Source organism: Penaeus monodon, chromosome 42 (assembly GCF_015228065.2).
Source record: "Penaeus monodon isolate SGIC_2016 chromosome 42, NSTDA_Pmon_1, whole genome shotgun sequence".
NCBI lineage: Eukaryota > Metazoa > Arthropoda > Malacostraca > Decapoda > Penaeidae > Penaeus > Penaeus monodon.
The window spans coordinates 23,598,673-23,619,217 of record NC_051427.1 but is presented as its reverse complement, the minus strand read 5'-3'; the positions used below and the strand labels follow the sequence as shown (position 1 = coordinate 23,619,217).

The following is a 20,545-nucleotide window of genomic DNA, read 5'->3' as shown; positions in this document are numbered from 1 at the left end:
CACCTTCCTCAGCCCCCTTCCCACTCACCTCCCTCTCCCCCTTCGCATTTGGCATCGTCCGCGGTGACTTTGAACAGCTTCGAGTGCCAAGCGTAAGGCACTGGGTAGCGCGCGAATCATTACAGGGAGGCAGGGGTTGGGGGGCGGTGAGGAAGGGGGTTAGGGCGAAAGGGAGAGGGGGAGATGGTGAGGAAGGGGGGACAAAGGGAGTGGGGAGCAGAGTGAGGAAGGTAGGCCAAGGGGATGGGGAGGCAGGTGGGGCGATAGCCCAAGGCAGTCACGCCAAGGAGGTGTGGCGTCCGAGCACCTTCGTTAGTGTTGCCCCAACAGCCAACGCGAGTGCACGTCTCCTCTCTCTCTCTGCCTGTCACCACACGCCTCATCACCATGAGCTGGCCATCATTCTACGGTTATAAGTACACCCCCATCGGTCTCCGCCAGAGGGAGAGGAAGGACGACTCCGGCACCAGGTCCATCTGCACCACCGTGCACCTGCCCCAGGGAGGACACCTGCTTGACATTGAGAGGCAGTACGGCATCGATGGCTCTATGGCGAAGAGGGTGAGTTGAACGTCTTATAAAACACCTGTCATACCCAGAGGAAAAGGCACCTGTAGAGTGCGTGAGCGCGCGTCACGAGTCCCGAAATAATTTTTGTTTTTCTTGTTTTCTTTTCATATGTTCAAAGTTTCGTTTTGTAAAACTGGTGTTTTTCTTGTGTTCGGTGTCGAGCAAAGCAAACTCTTTTCTGATCGTTAAAGTCAAAATAAAGAGGTCTTGCAAGAGCTTTCAAGTGTATAAAGTGCTATTTTCCCAAAATATCAAATATACTGCTCAAGGAACAGTGACCCAGTGATGTGACAGTGATTTCGAACCCTAATGTTTCAGCCCCATCAGATTCGAAAAAAGCGAATTATGTGACCTGTTTTTTTGTTATATTATTTTCGTTTTAACTGATGTGAAAATCGAAGAAACACACACAAGAAAAACAGAGCAGAGAGATCTCTTACTGTGTGCATTGATCCTATTTTAATTTTCCTGTCTCTTTGTACGCACCTGAACTCTGAACTGAACTTTCTGAAGTACTCGGAAATTCAGTGAATAACAGAAACTCTGAAGTACAGGGAAGACTGATCTCATTGCATTGAGAGCCATGGCTGCTGGCGTTAGTCGGGGATCTCTGAACACACGATATATATATGTGCATTTATACATGCATTTCTCTCTGTCTATATCTTCATCTACCTGTGAATGTACATATATATATATATATATATATATATATATATATATATATATATATATATATATATATATATATACATACATATGTGTGTGTGTGTGTGTGTGTGTGTGTGTGTATGTGTGTGTGTATCTATTTATATACATATACATATATGTACGTACACATATACATATATGTACACACATATATACATATATGTATACATATATGTACGTATATATACACATATATGTATACATATATATACATATATGTGTAGATATCCATATATGTATACATATATATACATATATGTGTGTGTATATAATTATATATATATATATTTACATATATATACATACACATATGTGTGAATATATGTATATATATACATATACACATATATATGCATATGCACATATATGTGTGTGTGTGTGTGTGTGTGTGTGTGTGTGTGTGTGTGTGTGTGTGTTCGGATGTATGTATGCACGTATGTATATTCTCTCCCTCTCTCTATATATATAGAAATAGATCGAGATAGATAGATATAGAATTGTGTGTATGATCTCGTAGCTAAAACATCATATATAGACATAAACGTATTTATTAATTTATACGCACACACACACACACACACACACACACACACACACACACACACACACACACACACACACACACACACACACATACCTACACATATGTGTGTGTGTGTGTCTGAGTGAGTTAGTGAGTGAGTGAGTGTGTGTGCGCATGTAAATATGCGTATGTGTGTATGTACGCACGTGTATTTGTATGCATGTCTATACACATGTTGAGCGGCAGGGTTATCACGTATCTCGGGAGGCAGGTGGTAAGCCCCGCGGCCGAGGAGCGAGGGACGAGGCATGGCTGGCGACGAGGAAGAGAGGGGAAAGAGGCGTTGGAAGGGGGAGCTATTTTTGATCCCTTGCCTCCCATACCCTCCCGCTCTCCCAGCGACCAACCCCTTCCCCTTTCCTTGACAGACACGCCCCACTCTATCCCGCCCATTAAACCCCTCTCCCTACCTCCTCTCTCCTCTCTTCTCCCTCCTCCCTGCTCCCACCCCCACCTCCCACTCCTCCCTCCTCCATCCACCCACTACTCCCTCCTCCCACCTCCCACTCTTTCCTCCTCCCTCCTCCCACCCCCACCTCCCACCTCCCTCCTCCCTCCACCCACTCCTCCCTCCTCCCTCCCTCCACTCCTTCTTCCTCCCTCCTCCCATCCCCACCTCCCACCTCCCTCCTCCCTCCTCCCTCCTCTCCGGGATTCATATCGTGTTACAAGTTCGATGGATTAAAGAAGAATTAGAATAATGGTGATGATTGTAAATAACAAGAATCACTAAGACAATAAATGTGTTTCCATTTGATTTTGACATTTAAAAAGGAATGTTCTTGACAGGAAAATTAGTTGATTTTTACTCTTCTTTGAGTCAATAGTACTTAGAATGTTAGAGATTTTCTATTCGAAACATTTAGTAATCAAATTTTTGTTTCTTCCTTTTTGGGGTTATTTTATTTTTCTTATACGTTTTATTCCGAGAGTTCATACAACCTATCCAAGACGTTTATATTTACTGTGTCTTTCAACAGTAAATTTCTATTTGTTGTCCCCAAATTTGGCATCATAACCCTTTTATTAGTAGTAGGTAGACACATAAGGCTTATTAAGAACATTACTCTCCCCAAAAAACTCAAAATTACTTATGGTAGAATATAATTGACCCGTAATTCCCTTCGTTACTTTGTTATCAAAACATATTTATAAATAAAATTTCTAATATTCTCACTAGTTGGAGAAAACTTGAGGATAACCGGTTGTTATACTTCTTTTTATATTTCTTTTAACTTAAGCGGATTTTTAAGATTTGATTTATTTGATTATTATTTTTCAACATTTTCTATTGATTTCATTCTGCTAATATAATGAGACAAAGACGTGAACGTTCGTCTATTATGCCTTGACACAATACACAGTAGGAAGGGTACGCTATGTCGGCACAAATAAGGATCGAAAGACTGGCTAGTGAATGCCTTGCGATGGGGCGGGGAGGTGTGCCAAGTGTGTGGGGTGGGGGGGGATGAGAGACGAAAGGGTGGGGAATTGGGGGAGAGGAGAAGGTGGGGTGGGAAGGGAAAACAAGGACGAAAGGGGTGGCAAGGAATGGGGGGGGGATGAAAGGGGAAGAAATATGTATAAGAGATGTGAAAAGAGGTAAGAGATAAGTTTTTTTTTTTCTTTTTCTTTTTTATAAAAGGGGATATTGGTATTTCTTATTCTGAAATTAGAAGATTTTTTCCTTTTCTTTTCTTTTCTAAAATTATTTCTCTAAATTTCTCTTTTTAACTTTTTTCATCTGTATCCATTAGTTGTAGTTAATCGCGAGTCCCACATTATAACATCATGTCCTTGGCAAGAGTAAAAGTTAACGTTACTTACAGAGTGAGTCACTCTTAATATTAACTCACCAATGTGCGTCAGAGCAGGTGTTAAAATAAGGTTTCCTGCACTCAGGATTAGGAAAAGTAATGATAAAACTGCAACTTCAATATATATACGGTTTACTTATATCCTGCCTCTTTGATATAATATATGTATATATACGTATATATATGCGTGTGTGTGTGTGTGTCTGTGTGTCTGTGAGTGTGTGTCTGTGTGTGTCTGTGTGTCTGTGAGTGTGTGTGTGTGTGTGTGTGTGTGTGTGTGTGTGTGTGTGTGTGTGTGTGTGTGTGTGTGTGTATATATATATATATATATATATATATATATATATATATATATATATATATATATATATATGTGTGTGTGTGTGTGTGTGTGTGTGTGTGTGTGTGTATATATATATATATATATATATATATATATATATATATATATATATATATATATATATATATATATATATACACTTTTCGCTGTTGTCGTATGGAAAATTAGTTGGATGAAGGTATACGTTAGATGGGTATGCATTATGGAAGGCTAGTCAAGCAAATGTATAACTTAGATGGGGATATATATTAGAATGAATATTTGATATATTTCAGATGCTAATAATAACCCGAAGATGCTAATAATAAAAGAAAACGAGGTTAAGGGTAGGGGAAACTTGTACATTCTTTTCACATCAGTGCCAGACTTAGTAGTAATGGGGAGGTCAGCTGTCAACATTGGCTTCCTTGCTAGGCCTGGCACCCGCCCATGATGCGAGTGCCAACTATGCCCTTATAGAGCATGAGGGACTATAAATCATGTTATTTGGCTAAGGGGACAGCATTTAGGAAGGTGGGTGTGGCAATAAAGGAAAATAAAATTATAGTTCCCTTGAAACTTTATACATGTTCGTGTTAGTTTCTGAGGACGCGGACCAAACGACCCATCTTCAAAGCGAGACAGGACAGTCAGTGCAATCTCACGAATGCAACTAATACTAGGAAACGGTACAGTTTTCTTAATATAGATATGGATATAATTCCTAGTAAAAAATGTGGTATATGGCTCATTGAATATTTATAGAACGAAGAAAAGGGTATGTATTTTTAGAATGACCAAAGACCTTCAGAAAAAAAAAATCACATATTTAGCCGAGGACGAAACAGAGGAAAACTATTTTCAGACAGAGTAAACTTAGTACAAGACTTCTTGACACATGCCTACCGACTTGGGTCATTTTCATTGATTCCCAAAATATGGGTCTAGTTACAGAGAGAAATGAAATAGAAATACCAACCATATTGATCGGCCTTAAACCCCGATGCTGTTTCATCCGTGTAATAATAACAAAGACTTGGGTGTCAGCAAAATAGTTTGTCTTGGTTGGTTTCTTAATATAGAACACTGGCATTGGGAAATATTCGAAACTCGAGCCATAGGAGATACACAGAAGATAAGACAAATAAATCTGACTTTTAGCAAAACAGGAATAGAACTCGATGATGATAAATGCGCACTTTTTTTCAAGCTTACGGACAAAACAGAAAATTCGAGTTACATGGAATACACATGAAAGTCAAACGAACAAACCAATTTTCTAGCAAAACTTTTATTTAAAAAAAAATCAAACGAACTAATAATTACATTTTTCTAATCTAACAAAAAAAGAAAAGAAAAGAAAAAAAATATATATATACATATCCTTTACAAAGCTCTCCCGACCATTCCTATCGGATTCTCTCCAGACTAGTACTAAACCACACATTTGAACACATCGTAACTCCTGCCCGAATTCAAAACAAAGATGGCGAAAAAAAAAACTACTAAAATATTCCTTGTTTCTGGCATCATGCAGACAGAGAGAGAAGGAGGAGGAAGGGGGGAAGGGGAGGGAGGAAGAAAGCGATGCCACCCAACCCCACAGCCCTGCCCGCTTTTGGCATCGCTGCTGTTCTAATTCTGGCCGCGTGATGCCTCCCCACCTCCCATTTTTGGGCATGGGGGGAGACATCTCATATGCCCAGAACCTTGACTGGATCCCATTCACGTGCGCCCCCGAATTATCAACGTTGTTTCGGACGCTGTGATTTTCCTCTTCTTCATTCTTCTTCATCATCTTCTTCATCTTTTTTCCCCCTTCAGGTTTGAATGAATGCGTTCGGTTTTCTTCTTCTCTCTCTCTCTCTCTCTCTCTCTCTCTCTCTCTCTCTCTCTCTCTCTCTCTCTCTCTCTCTCTCTCTCTCTCTCTCTCTCTCTCTGTGTGTGTGTGTATTTGTGTGTGTGTGTGGGTGTGTGAGAGAGATTTGTGTTCGTTTGAGAATTCTTCTATTTCATTTATTCAGAGTATCGACTCCTGATTCGTTTAGTTTTATTTGATCTTAACGGAACGATCCTTAAATTTTGCAATTTTATTGAGGATAATGGCATGGCTATGACTGGCGGTGATTGGAAATAACAATGGCAATGATAAATAGTGATAGCTGTTGATGGCGATAATGTAGCAGTTGCACCATTACTGTAGCAAATAATACTATTAAGGACAATTCGAGAACAACAGATTACATATTTTGAGAAAAATTTACATTATCATCATCATCGTCACTATTACTGATACTATCGTTAATATTGATATCATAATCATTATTACTGTTACCATTGTTATTATCACTATTATCATTGTTATTAACATTACTGTTAGTAGTAGTGGTATTAGGAAAAGTAGTATCATTATCATCATCGTGATTATTTATTAACTTATTTATCTTTCATTTTCTGTCCCTCGTTCTTTCATTGTCCTTTCCCTTTCTCTCTCTCATACATAAAAAAAAATCTTATTATTGCGTTATCGTATTTCTTCGTCTCCTCCTCTTTCTTCTTCTTCTACTTCATCTTCATCTACATCTACATCTACATCTACATTTTCTACGTATCATCATCATCATCATCCTCTTCTTCTTCTTCTTCTTCTTCTTCTTCATCTAAATCTTCATCTCCATCTCCTTCTCCTTCTCCTTCTTCATCTTCATCTCCTTCTCCTCCTCCTCCTCCTCCTCCTCCTTCTTCTGTACTGACTATCGAAAAAGAAACTTCGACGGTACCGCCCAACTTCGAGAGTAGCTTTTTCCTAAATAAACAAACGAAATCAGGAAGCTGTCTCCCGGGTGGGCGTTGGAGGCAGCGAGTTCGAGGCCTTAGTCAGAGACGACTTGGCACGCCCGTGAGTTGAGTGGGCGGATGCATATAGACTCTGGGAGTAAAACAGCTGAAAGGTGTTAGCTGGAGTAATCCACGGGTTGTGAAAATAACCTTTTTTTCTCTCTCTCTCTTTCTATCTCTCTCTCTATCTTTCTCTTTCTCTTTCTCTCTCTCTCTCTCTCTTGATTTGTTTGTTTGTTTGATTATTCTCTCTGGTTTTTGTTTTTGTCTTTGTTTATGTTTCTCTTTTCTTTTTTCTTTACTTATGTTTATTTTCTTGTTTTTCTTTTTTATTGGTTTATTTTCTCTCGTTTTCTTGTTTCTCTTTGGTTACTTACTTGTTTTTTTCTTTATTTCATTGGTTATTTATTGCTATCGTTTTTGTTTTTCTGTCTTTATCTATTCACTCCTTTTGCATTCTTCGTTTCTTTTTTCTATTTTTTTGATAATTTTCTTTTATTTTATTTTATAGGAATGATCCATTTACATTTTTTTTTTTTTTTTTTGTGAAATTACTACTTTCCATGTTTGAAAAAATATATCTTTTAAGATGGTTAATGATTGGCTGAGAGTTGGGTTTCGCACAAGTTATTTATGTTTCTTGGATATTTAATTTATTTAAGTTGAATATACAAGTAAGTACGTGACAGAACCGAAAGAAATTAATGGTTTGTTGTTTCTTCTAAGAAAGCGGAAGTTTTTGTTTAGACTACAAACGCTGTTGTTGTGTTTCGTGTTATTTTATACGCCCACACCTGCGGTCTGGTGTGTGTGTGTGTGTGTGTGTGTGTGTGTGTGTGTGTGTGTGTGTGTGTGTGTGTGTGTGTGTGTGTGTGTGTGTGTGTGTGTGTGTGTGTGTGTGTGTGTGTGTGTGTGTGTGTGTGTGTGTGTGTGTGTGTGTGCTTTGGTTCAGCAACAATTTTTCTTATCATAGGGTTATACGAATATTGACATGTCCTGGAATGATTTTGAGAAAAAAAAAACATACACATATATATATATATATATATATATATATATATATATATATATATATATATATATATATATATATATATATATATATATATATATATATATATATGCATGCACACAAGGTTACCTGATCATGGAAAAAATACAACCGAGAAGAAATGTGTATATATAAGAAAGAAAAAAAGGAAAATGCCACAACAACTAAGCATCATTACAAAAGAGAGCTGTATCTGATAACCTTTCTCGTTTCCAAAATAGATCTCTCAGATGGATCCCAGTGGAAAGAGCCCGAGGCGTTTTTTAACCTCACTGACTTACCCTGGGCTGAGTAAAACGGTGAGTCAGCAGGCTGGATGAATAAGGGAGAGACAGAGAGAGAGAGAGAAAATGGGAGAGGGGAGGAGGTTGAAATGGAAGGAAGGGAAGGGGCAATGAAGGGTAAAAATGCCCCCACCCCTCTTCCTTTTCTTCTTCTCCTCCTTCTCCTTCTCCCCCTCCTCCTCCTCCTCCTCGCTCCGCTTCATAACCGTCGACGACGAAGAAAAAAAAAAACGTTATTTCAAATCAGTGTAACAAGAATAATATGATTATATAACCGCTGATGCTAATACTGATTTTTTTCTTTTCTCTTTTTCTGTTCTTTAATTTATATTGTTTTGTGTTTCTTCTCTTTTCGTTTCATTTGCGTATATATTCATTAAACTGCTTAACGAACTCCGAGCTAAGTTTGACATTATTAATACAACGCACATTCAGAAAAATAACATGTATGTATATACATACGTACAGATATGTATACACACACGTATGTGTATATGTATAATTTTATACGCTAAAAATAGAACACATAGATTAACATGCGAATAAACCATATATGATGGAACATTTGATAACATCTTACAAGAATTCGCTTTTTATAATCCAAATTTTATTTAAAAACTGCATCACAGCAATACGAAAAAAACAACAAGCTTAACTATAACCCAGTTGGTTATATGTGAAATATTTTCATATACTTGAAAAAAAAACCACTCCAATCAGATAGTACGGTGAATGATATACATATGAATAAATTAATCATGATAATAGAGATGGATATATATATATATACAAATTTCCCCCAATCATTTGAATAAAAATTCACAAAAAGCATAGGTACATTACGATTTTTTCTCCTTTATTAATTTTAGGTACATTACGATTATTATTTTTTTTTATCTCTTTTATCAATTTTCCATGGTGTAAGCATAGGCCTACAACCCCTTCACGTTTTTTCAGGAGGATTACTGTGGCTTCAACCCACACATACCCGCCGTATCAGCAGCGAGAAGGCGCTACTAGTTGACTCGTTCCCTCTCTAGTCATATCCTTTCTCTCTCTCTTTATTATCTCTCCTTTCTCGTCTTTCTCTTTCTTCTTTGATACGTTCATGTCTTTCTCTCGGCTCTTATTCTCTCTCTCTCCTTCAACACTAAGTATATCTTTTGATATATTTTTTTCTCTCTCTTTCTATCACTTGTATGACTTGCCATCATTACATTCGCCCCCATTAGTTGGTATTCCTGGAAATGAAATAAAAAGAAACAGCATCATGTTTTTTTCTTTTTCATTTTACTTCTGTGCTTACCTTCTGAGGCATTCTTATCTGCCATTGCAAGAGAACATAATCCAAGGAATTAAGTCAAAAGAAATGTTTAATAACATAGTCTTTATTGCCTTTTAATTCCTCTTTCTGTCGCGTCGTTAAAAAATAAATCGTCTTTATGGGCTGCTAATTGTAAATTTAAGTTTTGTTAGATTTAGGGCTGGTAGGCTGTTGAAGGTGGTGCCGTAAGCGTGTCTAAATAATGAGCCCTGGAAATATTTAGATAGAATTCACAGAATATTCAGAATCGAAAAAAAGGAATCTGCATTCAATACTGTGTTTCCTTGTTACTATTTCCAGAATTGGCAAACAGGCTCTAAACCCACGCTGACAGGCCATCTACGTAAACGGTCCCTTTAGAATTCTTATTCTGGTGTCACCGTGTACTTTGCTCATGCTTTTTTCACTGTGCAGTGATAATACTGTCGAGTCTGTTTCTTTGCAACATGTCTTCATTTCACTTCAAGTTAACATCTTAGCTTATTGGCATCTAATCCGTGATCTCATTTTATTTTCTCTTTGCATTATGCCTGATTACTTGTTCATTATCTAATCTATTTTACACCTAATTGTTGGACTGCCTCTCTTAATATTGCAGTAGGTTACTTCGTGGCACAAGTTTTGTCGAGTCCAAGTTGTTCTTCACGCTAATAAATTTGCTTCTTATCTGCCGTTTTCTCTTTTATCTTGTAGACGCCCTTTTTTCTCTTAGTTCAATTCCTACGACATGTTTACCCTCTTTTCTCTCTTCTCTTGCAACAAGCCTTTTTGTGAAAAACAAGAGTGTCTCTTCGATCACTCTCTCCTTCCACAAAAATACACCAGATAAAAATAAATCAAAAAGCAAAAGAGAAAAATAAACAATTCCTTATCACATACACACAAGAAGATAAAAAAAAAAAGATAAATAAACTACATCAACATTACCTTCACCTACTCTGTCACACCCTTCTTTCACACTGCATATTTCCCCGCGTCCTTTTAAAAAAATTACTTTTATGCACACAAACACCCACACGGAAGACCCTTCCTCCATCCTCCATTCAGCCAAGAATGAGAAGGCGATGCTGTCTCTCACCTCAGGCCATTAGGCTTCTCAAACCTAGTGAGTTGTGAGTGTGGTGTGTCTTTTTACCTTGAAGCCAACCTTGACTTGCCTAGCCTGCACGAGCGTAGCCATCTCAGTCCTAATTGAGGTTCAAGGCATTCAAGTCCTCTTCATTTCTCTTTCACTGCCCCTTTAATTCTATTCCTTCTTCTTGTTATTGCTGTCCCTCACTTTTCTCTTTTATGGGAGGTTTTCGCATGTTGATTTTTTCTACATTTTTAATGATACTGAAAAGTAACTGAACGGAATGGCCAATTGTTTTTTTTATCACAATGAACAGTTTCAGAGTTTCACACAAACACACGAATACTTGTATACATTTACACACTTTATATTTTCTTTATTCTTAATTATTTCTACGATTTAAAGATCTGTAAAATTACCATTATGTTCAACACCTTTTTATATAAGTGGCTATTTCAGTTCGGCTTTGCATGAAATAACACATCACTGACTTGATTCCATCCTTATTTACTCTTTGTTTCGCCTATTTACATGGCTCACCTACTTGCTTCTTAATTTTAATTTTTAAGAATAATGTATGTATCATTTTCATTTTTTTTAGCTGCCTTTGCTATTCACTGCAGTGATTTGAAATATAAAATTATTGATCTTTTTTTCTTTTTTTCTTGTAAAGTATAAACACTAAACAGAATCTAAACTCCCAAAAGTAAGAGAATCCTATAAACAAAAGACTTAACACTGAGAAACGATTTCCGAGCGTGTTTACCCAGAGAATATATGCCTATTGTGTATCTAGTGTGGTATTACCCATAACTGTATGCATTTTGTTTGTATATACAAAATTTATATTTACATTGTTCTTTCTCTTTAAACACGAAGTTAGTGTTTTCTTATATGCTGGAATGTGATGATAAACTGTTACACACAAACATGCACAAATGCACATACACATACGCACACACAGATATATATAACTGTGTGTGTGCGTGTGTAAATACGCATACATATATACATGTATACATGTATATATATATATATATATATATATATATATATATATATATATATATATATATATATATATGTGTGTGTGTGTGTGTGTGTATGTGTGTGTGTGTGTCTGTGATTTATATACATATATGTGTATGTATGTATATATACATATTATATTATATATATAGTATAATATATATATATATATATATATATATATATATATATATATATATATATATGTATGTATATATATACACATAGATTCAGTCACAATATATACATATATATGTGTGTATGTATGAATAGTCCTAATATCACACCGCAACACATACCCCCACTCCGCCCCCTCCCTTCTTAACTAACTCCCGCTGTCGCCTCCCGCAGGAGACCCAGAACATGTCCCCAGCATCCGCCGTTCCAGTGACGCGCCCTTCGACCCGCGCCGCCTCGCCTTCTCCCGTAGGCCTTCCCAGCGACTTCTTCGAACCTCGCAAAGAGCCCTCAGACTTCGAGCGGCAGGCAGATGACATCATCGCCAACTTCCGCGCCAGGCAGGGGACTGGTCTCGAGGTGAGGGAACAAGTCGGGAAATGAGGGGGAGAGTGTGATAGATGGATATATCATACAGATAATGGGGATTATATTCGTATAGATAGGACAGGTAAGTATACATAATTAAGTCTGTATACATATATATATATATATTTATATATATATATATATATATATATATATATATATATATATATATATATATATATATATATAGTTGGAGGGATAAGTATAGAGGTATAGATAAATCATTACAGATAGCTATAGATATGGAGATATGTGGATATTCATATATGCAGGTAACTACATAGCTATAGAGAGAGATTTTTATATAGAGATAAGTGTATAGATATAGATAGATATACGTATTGATATAGACATAAGCATATAAGTATATAGATATTGATAGACAAACAGATAAGTACAGAGGTATAGCCAGATAGGCAGATATATATATATATATATATATATATATATATATATATATATATATATATATATATTATGTATATATATGTATATATATATACATATATATACATATATATATATATATATATATATATATATATATGTACATATATGTATATATATATATATATATATATATATATATATATATATATATATAGAGAGAGAGAGAGAGAGAGAGAGAGAGAGAGAGAGAGAGAGAGAGAGAGACAGGCCATTGAGTATATAGATTTCTAAGAATGAGAAGTTAAACATCTAGATTTCTGGAAAAGTTAGGTTAGATAGACTGATAGATAAGTATATGTAGTAGATATACGATAGATGACTATAAAATTGGACAAAGAGTAAGATTACTGATTGATGGAAAGAATGATAGTTAGATCATTACAACATACAGATAAATAGAAAGATTAATAGCTAAGTAGATATAGAAAGACAGGGAAAGTGACACCATAATTTTTTTTTCTTCTTTTTGGCAACAGGTAGTTTGTAAAAATAGATATAAATAGAGTACTCAGATAAATTACTGATCGATGGTTATGGATAGACTACCGATAGATGAGATGAAGTTAGGACGTGCAGTGCTTCTGTATATACAAAAATAGTTATATCAGTGTTTTGTATTTTGAATATCAATTGTTTCATACCTTTTTATGTTTATTTGCTTATTCATTCCAAGGTAATAGCAATGTGGATTATATATATATATAAATACATATATGTGTATGTGTGTATATATACATATATATATATAAATTTTTAAGGGTGGTCCGTTGTATACATTTCAGGCTTTTTTTCTCTCTCTCTTTCCTGTAGATGAACAATACTCTTACAAGTAAAAATAAAGCCAGAAATTATATTCATACCTAATTATAAAAGTAGAAAATAAAAACCGGCCAGGCTATATCATACGGTAGCTTTATATATACTTTTACCAATCACTCCCAAAGGCCAGAGTGTATTTACTACTTTTATAGTGAAGAGACCTCTTTACAGGATTCCAGGGAGGCTATCCAGCACCTTGAAGATACTTTTGGTAAATACTCCAAGCCACTTCGCCGAGAGGTACTTGGATGGTCGTTCATTCATAAGAAAAAGTATCTAACACGTGTTTCATTCACACTCTTTGTCTCGGGACGTCAGAGCTTCAAAAAAGAATAAAAACAAATGAACTAAGCTCAGCGCGCAGCAAGCATGGGGTCAAACAGGCTGTAATAAATACACATACACACAATACAGCTTTAACTGCCTTGTTCTTATCACCACGCAGGTTGGGCGAGAGGTCACAGGGGTCAAAGAAGGTCTTTTCGACTTTTTCTTTTCTTTCAAACGCGGGCATAACTTTTAAAAAGTGTGATTCGTCTCGAAATTATTGTTCACGTTTAGCTTCTTGAGTATTATGTCTTGCATGGAAGCAGGGGAGCTTTTGTGAGACATTGCCATAATAAAATTAATTACATTAGGTGTTTACAGATCCTGATTCACACATTTAAAGCAAATAAATAAAATCAGCAATGAATTTGGTAAATTAATGACGCCCAATTTACAGTACTTATTGGCCGTATTAGGAAAATAACTAAAAATGATACATCTAGATACTTGCATAAGTGTGTTCATATACATATATGTGCATAAAAGGTTATATACATGATACACCTAAATTTGTACACAAATGCGGTTCATTGATATATTCACCTAATAACTGTTACTGTAACTAGGTCTATCTTTTCAAAATAAATGACTACTTCCTTTTCATCAATGGTCGCCACTTGTTTTCATTCAACAGTAGTTAACATGCAGAGGTCGTCTTCAAGAATTCGTTCCAGCGTCCTCCTCCTCCAGCTGTTTAGGAAGGACACAGCCTACAACAGTTCACACTTTATAATTTCATTCGGTTACTGTTCTTTTCGTTTCTTATGAAAAAGTTTATTTTCACTGTGTCGGTATTTCTCTTCTTGCACTTCCTTCTTGTGTTTTCTGACTTTAGGGATTTGTTTTATAGAGATTATAAGGGTAATAATCAAGATAATGATCACATAAAACTGACACTTACGCTGCTTCCTTGCAGACATAATTATAAAAATATCGAATTAAATTTCTGGCCTAGTTTTCCATCAGAAATCAACGCTTGCTGGTTTCTTCGCCGGAAACTTAAAATACTCTGACCAGCTGTTGAAATTTTGAGGGGAAATGGATCTAAATTTGTTTATCTTTGGCCCCCCGGTACCACTTCGTCCCTGCGTGGGGCGAATGTGTTCATAATAATATTATTATTTTCCTTGTTTCTTTATTATTTTCTTTATATTATTGTACGACCCTCGTTTCCATATCTTTTGATTTTCATTTACTGTGCTCTTTCTTGCAGAAATTTTTGAACCGCATATAAATCAGCTTCAAAGTTTCTTTGCATGTAAGTTTCCCCAAATTTGAGGATGGCTTGATAATGGAAGAGAAAAATAAAAACGTACCTGCTTTTTTCCTTCAGCTATTCTCGGCTTTATCACTTATGCTTCTGCAGAGGATATGGTAATGGAAATTATGAGCAGTGATTTGTCTATCAATTCATCTGTCTGCCGTCATTGTCTCTCTGTCAACCTGTTAACCAAGAACAGGATTTTATATTACATAGACAAAAAAAAAAAAAAAAAAAAAAAAAAAAGTCAGGAATGCTCATCATATTTCCATTTTCTCAATTTCCAGCTGTAAATTTTGCGCATCGCTCCTCTAAGAATCAAAATTTTTCGTAAGTTGTGCATGTTGGATTAATAAACACTTATTTTTTCCCTAATCCTTCCCAACCCTCCTTAAAAGAGAGCTGTTGCTATGAACAGGACTTCAAAAGCTACATGTTTATCCCGGCATAACCTTTTTTTAAGGTTAACGAATCCATAACAAATGAAAAAAGTACGTTAAGATCGTTATAACCGTTACTCTACGTCGAGATAAGGTAAAGACAGATCTAGAAAGGTAAAACTTTTTTTTTTTTTTTTTTTTTTTTTTTTGCTTTTAGGATCTCAGAATATTGCTGTATTATATATTTTTTCATCAATTAAGGTAACATTCACTCATTTGGAGGTATAGAAAACCATTTTTGATCCTCCTGATGATCTTTTTCCTCGAATAATACCAAAACAACCACCCTTTTGCCCAAGGGGAGTCGCAACAGCCTCAGTGGCAAAGAAAACATAAAGAAAAAAAAGGAAAAGGAACGATTTCTTTATTTTTTTGAATGATTCAGCAGGCCTTGCCTCTTTTTTCCCCACCAGGTGTCCCCGTCAGCTGCTTCGAAAGTAGCAACGGCGGGAGACACTTTTTCTTCCTTTGCCTCCTCCAAGGCGGCTCTCTCGTCCTCCGAGATGACCTCCCTGGCCAAGGAAGACTCTACCATGACTGCCTCCACTCGGGTATGTCTTTAAGAAACCCGATTCACGAGTGCGAAGGCTAAAGGAAAATAAAAAGGGGATAAGAACAAATGAACTACAGGACGCGTTCAAAAAAGAATATATGTTTTTTTTTAGATCAGCACCTTCTGCATACGTAGCCCTCGTTTTCTTTTTTCTTTTTTTTTTCTTTGTTTTATCTATTTATTACTTTTTTGGCTTTTGCTTTAATTCGTTTTTGTTTTTTTGCTTCTCGGTGGGCTGCCATATCCTGTAGTCGATTTTAGAAATTTGCTGCTGAATTTGATATAGATATTAGTGTCTTTCTCTACCGTCGTGGAATGCTTGGGTCATGAGACCTCTTTGTGTCCTCTTGACTCCCTGTTTTTCGCTTCTTTTTTCCTTCTTTCCTTACTGGAAACAAATTATGAACTTCTTAAACTTCCGAGATCAGTCTTTTTTTTTTCCTACTAGTTTCTATTCTTTTCCTTGCAACTGCCTTTTTCCCTCGCCGTCTTTAGCTCTGTCTTTATCCCTATCTCTCTCTCTCTCTCTCTCTCTCTCTCTCTCTCTCTCTCTCTCTCTCTCTCTCTCTCTCTCTCTCTCTCTCTCTCTCTCTCTCTCTGTCTCCTCTCTCTTTCTCTCTCTCTCTCTTATTTGTTTACTTTTGAATAAATTTTGGTTCATCGAGAGTATTTAATACGTTACATTTAGATCTAAAACGTATTACATGGAAGGATAGCAATATTGTTTTAGGCTTTTTGTGCAGATCTATAATTCTGTGTGAGTTCGATCGTGTATTTCAAGTGATAATATAAAAAACAATAATAATAATAATAAAATTGAACCTGAGCTATTAGTTATGGATTCCGTTTACCTTCCTGTTGTTGCTCTGTCCTGGTTAGTAATATATATATATATATATATATATATATATATATATATATATATATATATATATATATATATATATATGTATATATATATATATATATATATATATATATATATATATATATGAATTTTTTATGTAGTGTGCTGAGTGCTTGAGGTGTTTTCCATACTGCGAGAATTTTCCATGATGCCTACTTCTAAAAAAAGAAAAAAAAACTACTTACCCTCTTTTTTTCTAGTTTCTGCGCTTACACTAACCACAAAGAAAAATCCAAAACTACAATTGTTTTATAAGATTAACCTTAATTCCCCCTCCCCCTTTTAAAACACAACCATTACGTCTCACATTTCTTCTTCTTCTTCGTTCTATTAAAAGCATGTAACATTTTTTTTTTCTTCTTGTCTTTTATTTTCTTTAAAGGACGAATATCACTCCTGTTTTTTCGTTTTATTTCAGTCAGCTAACTATTATCTCTCGTGGGGTTACCTTGGCGGAAAAGCCGAACATCAATTGATATAATAAACAGGCAACCAGTGAAAGGTGAACCACTACATTAATATTAAAAAAAAACTACATATTTCGTCTTCCTTTTAGGCAATCTTCTTCTTTATTCTTCGTCTTCACTTTCGTTGCTCTGGAATTTTCTCTTTTTTTCGAGCACTTTCTGCTTAGAAAAAAATTCGAGTATTTGGTTTTTCAGTTAAATAGATTGCGTGTTTTCTTCACGTTTTTTTAATTAGAAATGTTTAAGAGCAAGTGAGACTGAATGAAAGAGAATTGGACTACCAGAAGATGGAAAAAAAAAAAAAAAAAAAAAAAAAAAAAAAAAAATATATATATATATATATATATATATATATATATATATATATATATATATATATATATATATATATCAAACAAGCAATTAATAATAATACTAAATAAAAGATATCTGTATACTGTGCAACATTTAAATAATAATAATAATAATAATAAAAATTATAGTTGCATGTCGGCAGCTTGCTTTTTTCCGTCTGTCTCAATTATTATTTCTTTCGCTTTATCTTGATTTTCTTCTTCTTCTTCTTCATTTAATAATTCAACAAACACTTAAACCTGACAAAAAGAAATATACATATTGATCTGGAATATAATGACAATCATATATTTTTCAATTGCAAAAAAAAAAAAAATTGAAACATAAAAATGACAGAAATTGACTCATTTTTTTTCGCCCAGAAGGAAATACTAATATATTCTCAATGACCTTTTCAGGTGAGAAGGATGTTGAAGAAGGCAGCTGAAGATTTCTAAACACCTGACGGACATATATCCTTCATCCTGAGACAAAATAACCAGAAAAAGAGAAAAAAAAGGCATATATATATACTTTTTTTTTCAAAATCCCAATCATGGCTTATTCTACATAATCCTCCAAAGTAGATAAGAAGATTGTTTTTTATTTATTTATTATTTTATTATTTATTTTTTTTTTTATTTGTAATGGCGATGTCTGGCTTCGACTGACTGCTGACGTCAAGGGCGAACTACGGGCAACATTTATACTTTCTCTCAAGCATTAAAAGGAAAAGGACAAAAAAAGAAATAAAAGTTGTGCGTGACAAAGTGAAGAAGTCATCTTATAAGAGGCATCTTTTTTTTTTTCTGCAACTTGGACGCGGCCGGAGACTTACAGCCTGCGACGAGATCCGGAGCTTGGTTACTTCCGAAGAAAACGATGACCTGTCGGTTGTTGGCTCGGTTTCCCTTGTCCCGGATGCGCCCGGCGGGGAATTGGAATGCAAAGCACTTGATATGTCATCCAAAAAAAAAAGAAAAGTAACTTGGTTTCGGATCTTGGTTTTATGTAACGAATGTAACACAAGAGAAAATGGACGATGTATGTCCAGACAAGGAGACTGCCTTGTGTCTTTGTTTCTTCTGTTGAGCATTTGAATTATTTTCTCTTTTTTTTTTTTTTTTTTGGATAGGATATAACATTTTTTTTTTTCATTCATGCTCTGTCATATACATTTTTGTGCATTTTGTATATAATATTGGCCCATTATTTTTTTTCATACATGGTTACTCAATAGATAAATTCTCACAAAAGTGCTCTAACATGACACTACCAGGACATAAATCAGTTATCGACAACCAAAACACTTTAAAATTTATTTTTAGAAATTCTATTGTAATGCTCGTACTTTAAATAAATGATACACAAACTTTCTAAATTAATCTAATCCTTATTTATATAAAAAATATAAATATTTACAAAATATTCCTCTCCCTTCCTTCTCCTTCTCCTTGTTCTTCTCTTTATCCTTCTCTCTTTCTCTTTCTCTCATTCATGTCCTCTACAAGTTACAAGTATAATATCATATATAAATATATAAAGAATTAGTTCCCAATATTTTAGTAACATTGGAAAACTAGAGTCACCCCAATGATCAAATATGAATATATCTTCTCTATCAAATGAAAATCAGACTCAAAGATATATAAACAAAAGAAACAAAGATAAAGATACAAAAAAAGAAAAGAAAGAAAGAAAGAACAATATATTACCTGAAATACTGAAACCTTGTCTGAAAAAATCTTATCACTGAAATTACATCCTGATAATGTTTATAAGATCTTGGAGAAGACAATAATATCCCACACATACTCATCTTGTTTCCAGTTTTATCAAATGACTAATCTTGGAATGAATGCTCTTCTAAGTTAACCCACATAATGTATCTAAAGACAGGTGTGTTTCCATTACATATATATGAAAGAACATTTCTTTTGGTTAGAAAAATGCATTCTCATCTTTAATTAATGATTTTATTCATAATTTTGTGTCTAAAAAAAATAAGATACAGTTTCTTTACACAGTGATTAAAAAACAGACTTCTCTCGTTTTATCATTACTCACAATCAGAACGAAATAAAAATATCATTTTGTTAATGAGTATTATCTAAGTCAATATATACCATTTCTTATCAATCCTCAGATCTTAAATTTGCAAGATACAGGATTTTTCTCTAATTCTGTCTAATCCATTGTATCTTCTGCCTAAAACGCATGTGAAAATTGTAAATGAAAGGGATATGTACTTCCTATTGAACATATTTTCAAATGCAATATATATTACATTATTTCATAATACTAGCCATACAGAACATTAGCTGACCCTATTGAAAGAGCAGTGCATTTTACATGTGAATACCTTGTGAGCATACTCTCATACAGCAGACAAATGCTACGAAAAGGGAGAAAATCACTGGTAAGTATCACAGTGTACACTAAGTATCAATACAACCTTTGAAGTATGACTACATCTATATCTTCTCCAGGAAACTTTCTCAGTGACAACCTGTAAGTTCATTATAATTAATACCTTCAATGAACCTTCCTCTTCTTGACCTCATCACAAGAAAAAAATTAGTAGTTCTTTTCACACACATAATCCTAAATCAGACCTAGTGATTTCACACAAACCAGTCAAACACATCCAAAACAGACCTTAAGCCTCTGAGAAGGATTTGACTGATGTGAAGCGACTGATCATGTCATATGCCCACTTGGGCTGGTCATACGGGACCATGTGACCAGCATTGCGGATCATCACCTGAACAAACCCAGTGATTTCTCGCACGTACCCAGCCACTTCATCATCCACACGCCAGATGTACCGCTGCGAGCTCT

General features: G+C 35.1%; 2 protein-coding genes across 7 annotated transcripts in view; one reads left to right on the top strand and one right to left on the bottom strand.

The window, feature by feature from the left end:
* The first annotated feature begins 242 nt into the window (after positions 1 to 242).
* LOC119599326 lies at positions 243 to 19,077 on the top strand. 3 transcript variants are annotated; one of them, XM_037949075.1, is made up of 5 exons: positions 243 to 561; positions 11,953 to 12,138; positions 13,588 to 13,656; positions 15,858 to 15,995; positions 18,124 to 19,077. In XM_037949075.1, the coding sequence occupies exons 1-5, from the start codon at positions 388 to 390 to the stop codon at positions 18,160 to 18,162; spliced, it is 606 nt and encodes a 201-aa protein (XP_037805003.1). In that variant the 5' UTR covers positions 243 to 387; the 3' UTR covers positions 18,163 to 19,077. The 3 variants fall into 3 exon arrangements, with proteins under 3 accessions (XP_037805003.1, XP_037805004.1, XP_037805006.1); XM_037949076.1 differs by lacking the exon at positions 13,588 to 13,656 and having other exon boundaries at positions 283 to 561; XM_037949078.1 differs by lacking the exon at positions 15,858 to 15,995 and having other exon boundaries at positions 286 to 561.
* LOC119599324 (probable serine carboxypeptidase CPVL) overlaps positions 18,826 to 20,545 on the bottom strand; it is a 10,332-nt gene continuing 8,612 nt past the window's right edge. For 3 of the 4 annotated variants that reach the window (XM_037949072.1, XM_037949071.1, XM_037949073.1), the window contains exon 10: positions 19,951 to 20,545. This exon is cut by the window's right edge and continues 115 nt beyond it. In XM_037949072.1, coding sequence (XP_037805000.1) covers positions 20,364 to 20,545 — 182 coding nt within the window. In that variant the 3' untranslated portion in view covers positions 19,951 to 20,363. The other variant, XM_037949074.1, reaches the window with a different exon arrangement.